This window comes from Aedes aegypti, chromosome 2 (genome assembly GCF_002204515.2).
Source record: "Aedes aegypti strain LVP_AGWG chromosome 2, AaegL5.0 Primary Assembly, whole genome shotgun sequence".
NCBI lineage: Eukaryota > Metazoa > Arthropoda > Insecta > Diptera > Culicidae > Aedes > Aedes aegypti.
In genome coordinates, this window is record NC_035108.1 from 186,704,730 (window position 1) to 186,716,680 (window position 11,951).

Sequence of the window (11,951 nt, forward strand, 5' to 3'; positions counted from 1 at the left end):
AGCCATTTCGTGACATACAAACACCGTTCCATTTTTATTTATATAGATTACCGGAATTGGCTCGTGTTGTATTTAATTTTTAGCTTTTTCTTTTCAAAGTGATAGTGATATCACATTATTATAATTATATAATAGTGAAGTGAAGCTTTATAATTTAATTATTACTCGTTTCTATTACTATTATCTGAATCACAAATTTTGGTAAAAAATCTATATAAAATCTGTTTGATTTCAAGATATTCGTCACTTTTCCTTCATAAGGGCTTAACTGACATGAGCGATTTCTCTTCATCGTTGATAACTTCTCCAAATATTGCTTAGCTTGAGATCTCGCCCTAAAAGTAATTGATAACCGAGTGCGTAGCTCCTTGTTTCTAAGCAAATTAATGGACCTGGATGAAATCTATCACCACTGGTAGATAGAGGAGTATCTTCTCTTCATCGTAGCATGTTGAATACCGTGTAAATCCATTTGGCTCGGTAGCTACTAGCTACACATACGATTACCAATGGCTTTTAGCGCGAGATCACAAGTTATGCAAGAAGTAATATTACCAAAATTGAATCAGTGTTTTGCAATTATGCAAAGAGAGCAAGCCCTTATGAGGGATCAATATCGATTTCTGTATTGATAAGGAAATCTGTAACACTTTTCGAAATCTTGTAACATATCCTCAAAAATCTGTATATTTGGCGACACTGACTGTGAAGTCAGCTGTGAAGGATGTGAAGCAGGTGGATTCTAGGGGTGTGTGCAAGCGTGTTCGAAAGGATCCCCTTGAAGAAAAAAAGCTTCTCTCCGATGTAGAGCTAAGAAAAAGCTCTACACGGTAAAAACTGACAAGCGGCCGTGCGGTTAGCGGCATCAGTCGTTTAGGCGTAATGTGAATCGCAGGGTTTGGCGCGAATTTGAATGTGATGTTTGATCTTTCGCGCGGGTTTAGTCTTGCCTTAGAGCAACTTTAACGGTGCGCGACTAAACTAAATTACATTGCGCAGCATCATTACGCTGATCCGTACCGGGCGCTGCTAACCGGGGTAGCAAAAAGACAGCGCTGCTTTCGGGAAGCATCGAGTAAGCAAATTTAGTTGCGCGATAGTAGCGCTGCTATTCGATTTTAATTTAAGCATACAGTGGGAGTTCTGAGATTCTGGTGGGAATTTTGAAAATATGATGCGCATAAAGTGGATATTATGAAATTTTGGGAATTCTGGTAAAATTTCAAGATTTTGTTAAGAATACTAGGAATCTGATTTAATTTTTGGAAATTCGGGAGAAATTTTTGAAATATTCGATTTCTCGAAAGAATTTGTCTTTCAGGATTTCACCTCGAATCTTTGGGATTCCAACCGGAATCCTTGAGATTCCAACTGGAATCCTTGAGATTCCAACCGGAATTCTTGGGATTCCAACCGCAATTCTTGGTATTCCATTCCTTGGGATTCCAATCCTTGGGATTCCAACCAGATTCCAACTGAAATCCTCTGGATTCCGACTGAAATCCTCTGGATTCCGACTGGAATCCTCGGGATTCCGACTGGAATCCTCGGGATTCCGACTGGAATCCTCGGGATTCCGACTGGAATCCTCGGGATTCCGACTGGAATCCTCGGGATTCCGACTGGAATCCTCGGGATTCCGACTGGAATCCTCGGGATTCCGACTGAAATCCTCGGGATTCCGACTGGAATCCTCGGGATTCCGATTGGAATCCTCGGGATTCCGATTGGAATCCTCGGGATTCCGATTGGAATCCTCGGGATTCCGATTGGAATCCTCGGGATTCCGACTGGAATTCCAAGAAAAGAATCCAAAAAATCCCAAGGATTCCAGTCGGAATCCCAAGGATTCCAGTCGGAATCCCAAGGATTCCAGTCGGAATCCCAAGGATTCCAGTCGGAATCCCAAGGATTCCAGTCGGAATCCCAAGGATTCCAGTCGGAATCCCAAGGATTCCAGTCGGAATCCCAAGGATTCCAGTCGGAATCCCAAGGATTCCAGTCGGAATCCCAAGGATTCCAGTCGGAATCCCAAGGATTCCAGTCGGAATCCCAAGGATTCCAGTCGGAATCCCAAGGATTCCAGTCGGAATCCCAAGGATTCCAGTCGGAATCCCAAGGATTCCAGTCGGAATCCCAAGGATTCCAGTCGGAATCCCAAGGATTCCAGTCGGAATCCCAAGGATTCCAGTCGGAATCCCAAGGATTCCAGTCGGAATCCCAAGGATTCCAGTCGGAATCCCAAGGATTCCAGTCGGAATCCCAAGGATTCCAGTCGGAATCCCAAGGATTCCAGTCGGAATCCCAAGGATTCCAGTCGGAATCCCAAGGATTCCAGTCGGAATCCCAAGGATTCCAGTCGGAATCCCAAGGATTCCAGTCGGAATCCCAAGGATTCCAGTCGGAATCCCAAGGATTCCAGTCGGAATCCCAAGGATTCCAGTCGGAATCCCAAGGATTCCAGTCGGAATCCCAAGGATTCCAGTCGGAATCCCAAGGATTCCAGTCGGAATCCCAAGGATTCCAGTCGGAATCCCAAGGATTCCAGTCGGAATCCCAAGGATTCCAGTCGGAATCCCAAGGATTCCAGTCGGAATCCCAAGGATTCCAGTCGGAATCCCAAGGATTCCAGTCGGAATCCCAAGGATTCCAGTCGGAATCCCAAGGATTCCAGTCGGAATCCCAAGGATTCCAGTCGGAATCCCAAGGATTCCAGTCGGAATCCCAAGGATTCCAGTCGGAATCCCAAGGATTCCAGTCGGAATCCCAAGGATTCCAGTCGGAATCCCAAGGATTCCAGTCGGAATCCCAAGGATTCCAGTCGGAATCCCAAGGATTCCAGTCGGAATCCCAAGGATTCCAGTCGGAATCCCAAGGATTCCAGTCGGAATCCCAAGGATTCCAGTCGGAATCCCAAGGATTCCAGTCGGAATCCCAAGGATTCCAGTCGGGATCCCAAGGCGTCCAGTCGGAATCCCATGGATTGTAGTCAGATTCACAAGTTTTTCCGATTGAATTGTAATGATTCCGCACCACAATATAATAGATATTCCAGGAGAGTTCCAAACCCAATATGTTGACTCAAAAGGCAACGACCGGTACGGAAATGAGTTACTAAATATAGGCCTATTCACATGACGTCTCAAATCAGCTGATCGGGAAGCACTTTGACAGTTCTTCTATGAAAATGACAGGCCCGTGTTAGCACCGGTCCTCCACCGATGTAAACAAATGCATAGACGGATCTGTCACATGAAAAGGCCTATAGTAGCGACCGGTGTGTGAATGAGCGACTAAACTATAATAACAGCTCTGTGGGTGATTATTTTACTCACCGGAATAGGCCAGGGGAAGTGGTTCACCTAGAGTGAATTTATGTCAAAGAAAAAGTAGATTTTGTATGAGATTTGACAGAAAAATGAATGACAAGTTCATCCACTTCTCCTGGCCTATAGTCGCCCCCGTTAAAGATGCTCTGACATTTCGGAAGGGACACGGAAAACAAAATGCACCCAAAATTTGAGTTTAAGCCAAGGGGTGTGACAAAATCTAAAAAAAAATGTATTTTTGACTTAAACCAACGGAAAACATTATAAAACTGAGTAAACATGTGTTTTTGACCTAAACTTAAGCGTTTGGCACTAAAATTAGGACAGGGCTTTAGGACCCTATTCACATATGGTTATCATATTTGCTCTCACTGGAAAGAGTACTTTTGTTACTCTGTAAAAGAATACTAAAGAGAAGACGGTCTTCTTTTTCTGTGATTGGCAATCACTGATCACTGATTGCTGAGTTCTTTTTCTTATTCCATTTTGTGTTTATACAATAGAAATATTAGTAGTAGAACGCTAATGGCACTGTTCTCACAAAATTGAATTAGTTTATTATCACCTTTAACTGTATCTTTTCATTGTTTGTTCGATGCCATGTTGTAGTGGATGATTTTAAAATTTATTTGACACTTTGAGGACCGGTACTCAAGCTGTCAGCGCGTGGCAAACTAGATGTTGGTAACACGAACAGTAGCGACATTAGCATTCTTAGGTTAATGCTTCTACTGTTTATACCAATCCTGCGCATGACCCATAACGCGGGTAGATCACCTTTTCGTGGTGCGTTATGGGGTAAAGATCTACCAGATCTACTATCGTGCACCCCCGCTAATTTGAACGGTACCTCATGCAAACCATCGGGGTCCATTTTTAATTTGAACATCTAGTCACCCTAGAAACGTGTTTCTGGTTACCTCTTTTACTGTTTTGTTTTGATTCTGCGTTCCGTTCCACGGCGTTCCATCTCACTTTGCTCCGTTCCATGAGCTAAATGACGTTTGAACCATTTTTAATCTGAAAGACGTGCAAATTAGCGGGGTACAGATTAAAAAGTGTTCAGATTTAATGTGGCCAAACCAACGGGGGTACCCGGTAGTCCTGACTGCTTCAAACGAAGAGAACAGGATATTGTAGTAATCAAAGGAACATTTTTAGTCCTTGTTACATTTTTAAACCTTGTTGAAAGTGACAAGTCTCGAATTCAACAATTTGTTTTCTAATCTCTTATTTATTTAGTTCTCTAGTTTGAAGAAGTAAGGACTAGGATTCCCACCACAGTCTTCAAAGGGTATAAATAGCGGAACCTTGCAATTAGAATCCTTTCATGCGATCAAGTTAGGAATTACAACTTTAAGAAAACCGAATACTTTATCACTTCTCAATAGTAATAAGGTAACACGACATGCACTAAACAAAGGACACGGGATATACTACAATAGATCAAATATTGGTTGCAGTGGTTTATGTTCCGAACAGAAAAAAAACCTGCGCATGCGGTTCAAACCCTCACATGAACCTCTTAGCACAAAATGATTGCGTTTGCATCACACCGAATCATAAATAGTCTTTTGAGTGATATTTATTTCATGCCAGCAAACATAGCAGACATTGAAAATAAATAATCTTTTGTTTAGATTTATCAGCAACTTTGGAAAAAAAAACTGCTCTGTCGACTGAGGTTTTCATTAACAGTTTATTTTATATATATTTTATATTTTATATATATAATATATATTTTATTATATATTTTATATATAATACAATACTTTTCACATTTTTAGCCACAAAAACGGCGGGCTGCATTTGACGTTTCGAGACAGCGGAATCTGGGCTGCATTTGACTTTATATTTTTCCTCTTCATGAGTCTCTCTCAGCTAAAGAGTACGCTTAGCCTAAAAACCTAAAATTTCGAAAATGCACTTTTTACCGACGTGTTTGTCTTAATTTAATTGTTTTGTTCATTTTTGTGTTTTTTTAAATCTTAAGTCGTTGCTCGCAGTAACTTCATTGACGAAAAATGTTTTATTTCAAAAAATTTGGAAATACAGGTCGGACTCGAATCCTCCAGATAATCGAAGAACTAAAAGAAAAGTTAAAATCTGCGATAAAATAATTTATCCTAAAATTATTTCTAGGCTAGTGTTCCTTAAGGAACAAGACAATTGTCTTGAGAAGAAAAAACATTTTTTGCTAGCATACACAAAAAACACTTTTTCAAACCTCCCTTTTCTTAAATACGTTCAAAATTGCAGAACAATTTATATTGTATATTGCAATACCAAATTATTCCAAACTCTGGATAATCCAGCCTAAAATTCCGGATAATCGAATATAGTAGAATTGTTTATCAATAGTTTTACCGTTAGGTTACTTATTTTTATATGTAGGGAGATATATGAGTTAATAAATACTTCCTAATCATTTTTGAGCTAATAGTACTACTGTTCTGGCAGCACTGCCGCGTCGATGAGACGTGAGAAGTGAGCGCCCGTTGACAGCGACAGGTGAGAAAGGAAGAGAAGGAGAGTTGACAGATGTCGTGGAGCTGTCATCAGGTGTAAATGTAAATAAAAACAAAGAAGAGTTAGAAATTAGAAAAGGTAAAAGTATAGTTGAGCGGGAAAGTGAAAATAGCTTGTAACATCAAAAGTTGATTTTTGGAGAAAAGTGTAGAGAAGTTCTTTTTATCGAATAGGTCACAACCGTGGAGTCGCTGAAGACACATCCACCATACGGATACGGACGCTAGACGATACGGATAAACTAGACGGTAAACGATTCAAGGGACCACAAGACGGACAGACAAAGGACGCAGAACGTTGAACACAAACGACAGCCGGTTATCGCGAATAGTAGCATCGGAAACTGAATTTGTGCGAAGGACATTGTTCGGAAAAGGAGAAAGGAAGCCTGATTTGTGAAGGCAAACTAAAATTTTTGATCTGCCTGAAATAAAACGGGCTGATTCACAGAAATTGTTTGTGCCGTCAACTTGATCCGAACAACTACAGTGGGGATTCGCTCGTTGGGGGTCCGCTACATGGAATGACTCGATGGTTGGATGTTCGCTGGTTGGAAAATATTCCAACTAAAAAGCACTCGGATGTCAAGAGTAGATGTCAAACTCACTTTGACATCTGAGCACCTTTGCATTGAGCTCTGGCCGAGCGGTGTCACGAACACGTGCGCAAATTTGCTGGTTGAAAATACTGCCGTTTGATTTTGCTGGGAACAGCTGATTTGTTTATATTTTCAACCAGCAATCTTTAAAGCCTTGATTACATAGTGCGCGCTATGCGTGTTCCAACCAGCGAATCCCCGCTGTATATGTGCGTTTTGTGACGATTTGCTTTCCAAATGCGGAAGTCTGGAGCATTTTCACCAGCTGTCAGTCGTTCCAACTAACGAGTCGGATTCGCTAGCTGGAAGGCTTTCGTGTTCCAACCAGCGAATCCCACTCACTCAAATGTCACCGGAAAATGTCAAACTGACTTTGACGTCTGAGTACCGTCGCATTGAAGTCTCCATATACACCTGATTCTGTTTTTGCATGGATTTTTTACACGGCCGTGCAAAAAAAGTTTTTATACATTTTTTTTCATTAAAACCTTATTTTTGCATGAAAAGTTGAGAAATAGTATTACTTTTTTTGCACGATTGTTGAAATTTTGAACTGAAAACTTTTTTACACGGTACGCATCCCCCGTGCAAAAACAGAATCGGGTGTATGGAACAAATGCGTATGTATATGTGCGTTTCGTGACGATTTGCTCTCCAGATGCGTTAGTGTGGAGCATTTTCACCAGCTGTCAGTCGTTCCAACTAACGGGTCGGATTCGCTAGATGGAAGGCAGTCGTGTTTCAACCAGCGAACCCCCGCTGTAGAGATGGGCGAAACGATTTATTTCAATGAACTGATCCGATCCGAATCAGTCATTTTAGGGTTCATTCACAAATTTCATAACGCTGAAAATGGTCATTTTTGATACCCACCCACCCCCTCGTAACGCATTTTGTATGAATATTCTAAGAATTTTATATGAACTGTAACATTCTTGGGACACCCACCCACCCCCTTCAGCGTTATGAAATTTGTGAATGGGCCCTTAGTGAACCGGATCTTTTGAACGGTTCAGTGGCTCAGTGGCTTGCATAGCAAAGGCGAACTGAACCGCGCGAACGAAAAAAGAGCGGTTCACTCTTTGTTGCGCGTTCCTTTCGCATCTTTCGCTCTCTCATTCTTCGCACATTCTTCCCCAGAATCTTAAGACATAGTCGACCGATTTCCCCTACTCAAACCACCAAAAGGAAAAAGCAAAATGCGCTTTTCCATCAAAATGGGCACTATCTTACATCTGCCTGTATGCAAGTGGGCGGGGCAAATTTGTCTGCCTATGCTGAGAGCGCTGAGAACACGGAGCAGCAGAAAACTTTACTTGTATGTAAGGCGTGGCGCGCAAAGCAAAGCACGTGTCAAGCGTCAAGCGAGAAACGAACGAAGGAGACACGAATCGGTTCGTTCTTCTTCCGGATCACTTTTTGTCTGATCCTTGATGATCTAATGAACCAACACTCGCCAAAAAAGAGCCATTGCCCATTGCACGGTGACGTCATCAGAAAATCGCTCTCCTTCCCTTCTTCGGGAAACCTGAAAACAACGGTGCCAGTACCTGTCAAAGTTGACAGGTACTGGCACCATTGTTTTCAAGGTTTATTGAAGAGCGAAAGAGAGAGATTTTCGCCGTGAAATGCCTAATGGATAACTCGTTCTTTTGAGTGATCCGGATCTTTTGAACGGCTCCGATTCTTTTTGCCCATCTCTAGTTGGGAGTGGCGTAGCTAAGAAAGTTAATGTCACTCCATACGCGCTTGTTTTCCAGGTATGGGAAACAGATATTTCAACTTTTTTTCCTGGCCACACTGAAATGAATTTTATTGTAGAAACTACTGACTACATGGTAGAATTGAGAACTGTACCAACGATTTTCAACCCACTACATTAATCTGTTAACTCTACCAAAACATAGTCAACATCACTACACAACAAAATTTCTTCTCTTAATTTAACCAGTGTTGTAGTATTTATGACTAGAAATATTCTAGCTTTGAGAAGTTTAGCATTATACTTTTGACCACACTGTGTTGTATGGTGGGTGTCACGGATTAAAATACAATGCTTTGTAGTGGATGATACTTTACAAATTTACTGCACTGCTCAGTGATTTTCACCAGATTATAGTAAACTTAACAGATTTTTGTAGTCGGTTGAAAATTGTTGGTGCAGTTCTCAATTCTACCATGGATTCGGTTGATTATACAAGAAAATTTGTTTGCGTGTACTGCGCTTTGTTTCGAGCGCCATTACTTGTTCTCTGCAACGATAAGGTAAATGAACCCAACCCTATGATACAGAAATAGCCAACATTGCATTGAAAATAAACTTTTCAATAGGAACAAACTCATCAAAGCCATTTATTCGTCCTAACACCGAATAAAGGAGCAGTCGCTGCAAAAAGTTTTAATTATTTTGTAATTAACTGCTTGGATACGTCGTCGATGAAGCTCATAAAAGGAAAATAGCAAAACTGTGCCTTTATTTTTGGTCCGGGTGGCCGAACAACAGTGAATTCACGTAAAAATCTAACATGCAAACACCACAAGCCATCTATACATTTGATTATTCTATAAATAAAACGCTAATAAAACGAACCTTTGGCAAGAACATTTGCAATTGGAATAGCACTATCAGCTGGTTATATTTTCCACCAGCCGAATTGAAATATCGTAAAACTGCCCTGGCGCACGGTTTTCTGCCATCTAGATTCAATTAATAGTTTGTTATAACAAACTTGAGATGTATCCAACTGTTGAAAAAAATCTAATGGAAATCGTATATTGATTTTATCAAATAATTTTAGGCTATGTTATACCCTTAGTAACTTTTTAATATTTTTTCTGCATTTTCAGATTTTTCACCGATGCCAGGACCGAGCCCGTTTCAGTTTCATTTGTGCTGAGAAGACCGTTTTCAGCCAAATGTATCAAACCTGCGTGCACGAAGGACAGCTAGGGTTCCCCTGTGAAGACTCGGGTATGTTCTTCCCGGATGCAGAGGAATCTTCAACTGCCAATTCTGAAGCAGAGTCGTCCAGCGAAGGAGAAAGTACAAACGAAGAGCAGCAGCCTGCTGCTGAACCAAATTCGGCAGCAGTCATGATGCCTGCTCAGGTCCTGTTGCCACCGGAAGAGGAATCCATGATGGATGCTTCCAATGATGAAGAGAAACTCATAGGTTCTGTAGTTGCAATGCCCATCAGCGACAACTATGTGAACATGTTCGATCACCAGCAAATCAACGATGATAAGTTCGACCCTGTTGAAGAAGAGGAAGCCGACAACACGGCCCAGGAAATGCTGGATGAGCAAACTGATGTTCAATCTTCGGAAACTGCACTGCATGAAGTCGTTGATAGTACTCAGGAAGTGGAGGTTAACGATGTTAGCAACGAAAGTAACAACGTTGGGGAAGAAATTTTAGCTGAAACTTACGAAGCAAATAGCGATGATGAACATGAGCATGTAGCCGATGACACTAATGTACAGAGCGAACATGAAGCTGCATTATCAGAAGAGGTGCAACCAATAATGCAGTTACAGCTACATCATGACGTACAAGAAGTCGAAGAATCGGAACCCGTTGTTCAGGACTTTCAGGAAGAAGAGCACACACCAGAACAAAAAGTTTCCGATGTACAGAACACACAATCAGTTGAGCCAGACAATAGCAATAACATCAATGATGAAGATGATTCCAATATCATTGAAAACAACATAGTGGACGACCAATTAGTCAATGAACCAGTACAAGAAGCAGAAGCACATGAGTCCGTTAGTGATGAAGAAGCGTTACCAAGTTTGGAAAACATTATCGCTGAAGCAGAACTAGAACATGACGACAAAGAAGAAAGTGAACAAAAGGTAGAGGAAATCCCCGCTACCATTGAACACGATGACGTCACTGAAGAAAAAATACAAGAACCGGAAGCAGCTTTGATTCAGTCACAGTCGGTTTCGCATGCCGTTGAGCAAACGCCTGTAGACGACCAAAGCCAAACTGTGATGAACGAAGTTCACCCTTTGACTGCCACTCTTGCCGAGAAGATTGCGGAACCATCTTCCTCGATGGACTTGCCAGAGTTTATCGTTTCGACTGTAGCCGACCTCAGGAGGGGTGTTGTACCACCAGCGCTGAGGAGGCGAAAAACCTTCCTATTCAAGGCGGATGCTGTTCCTTCGTAGACACGTCGAGAAAAAAATATATGGGAAAATGGTGACGGCGGATGGTTCCTTCTCGCTGGGCGCAACGAAAAACCGTCCACACTCTGGTAGCAAACGTTGACGTTGCTGTAGATTTAAGTAAATTAATTTATTTGCGAGTTAAAATAAAGTAAAGGAGAAAATAAAGTCTGGAAACTGTTCTTGTGCGAAAATAAATCGTTTTTTTGCGTCCGAAACACCCATTGAACTAATTTCATCATGAGTTGAAGATTTTTTTCAGCTTCAAACTTTAACATGTTAAAGCCTGATTCGCTGCTGATATTGTTTGTTTGGACCCGTGCCTTCGATTTTTCGTTGGACCCGTTGGCGAAAGTTAGCGGTGGAAATCTTTCTTGGACACCGTCTTGGAAAAAAACCTCTCGAAGGTCACGTCTTCTTCCGTTTATAGTCCAATCCAATTTGTAGCCGGCCAGAGAGTGCTTCGTGAAGCCCAAGCGGGACAGTTCGGTTTTGCGTCGTCCGCTAGATTTGACTCATGGTTTCGCGAGTGTATTCGTTGCCGGAGATATTTTTTTTTTCCTGTTTTGGAGCGTCTTGCTGGGTAGTGCTTCGTGGAGCCCAAGCAGGACAGTTCGGTTTTGCGTCGTCCGCTAGATTTGACTCATGGTTTCGCGCGTGTATTCTTTGCCGGAGATTTTTTTTTCCTGTTTTGAAGCGTCTTGCTGGGTAGTGCTTCGTGAAGCCCAAGCGGGACAGTTCGGTTTTACGTCGTCCGATAGATTTGGCTCAAGGTTTCGCGCGTGTTTTCGTCGCTGGAGATTTTTTTTCCTGTTTTGGAGCGTCTTGCTGGGTAGTGCTTCGTGAAACCCAAGCAGGACAGTTCGGTTTTGCGTCGTCCGATAGATTTGACTCATAGTTTCGCGCGTGTATTCGTTGCCGGAGATTTTTTTTTTTTCTTTTTTCTTCCTGTTTTGAAGCGTCTTGCTGGGTAGTGCTTCGTGAAGCCCAAGCGGGACAGTTCGGTTTTGCGCCGTCCGATAGATTTGGCGCACGGTTTCGCGCGTGTTTTCGTCGCTGGAGATTTTTTTTCCTGTTTTGGAGCGTCTTGCTGGGTAGTGCTTCGTGAAGCCCAAGCAGGACAGTTCGGTTTTGCGTCGTCCGATAGATTTGACTCATGGTTTCGCGCGTGTATTCGTTGCCGGAGATTTTTTTTTCCTGTTTTGAAGCGTCTTGCTGGGTAGTGCTTCGTGAAGCCCAAGCGGGACAGTTCGGTTTTGCGCCGTCCAATAGATTTGGCTCACGGTTTCGCGCGTGTTTTCGTCGCGGGAGATTTTTTT

At 42.1% G+C, this 11,951-nt stretch overlaps 1 protein-coding gene across 3 annotated transcripts in view; it reads left to right on the top strand.

Moving 5' to 3' along the window:
• LOC5575705 (acidic repeat-containing protein) overlaps positions 1–10,826 on the top strand; it is a 38,849-nt gene extending 28,023 nt beyond the window's left edge. Inside the window, exons 1-2 of one of the 3 annotated variants that reach the window (XM_021843420.1) lie at positions 5,908–5,936; positions 9,304–10,826. In XM_021843420.1, the coding sequence (XP_021699112.1) occupies positions 9,373–10,635 (1,263 nt within the window). In that variant the 5' untranslated portion in view covers positions 5,908–5,936; positions 9,304–9,372 and the 3' untranslated portion in view covers positions 10,636–10,826. Of the gene's footprint in view, positions 1–5,907; positions 5,937–6,082; positions 6,107–9,303 lie in introns of those variants that run through there. The other 2 variants (XM_021843421.1, XM_021843419.1) reach the window with 2 other exon arrangements.
• Positions 10,827–11,951: the final 1,125 nt, after the last annotated feature.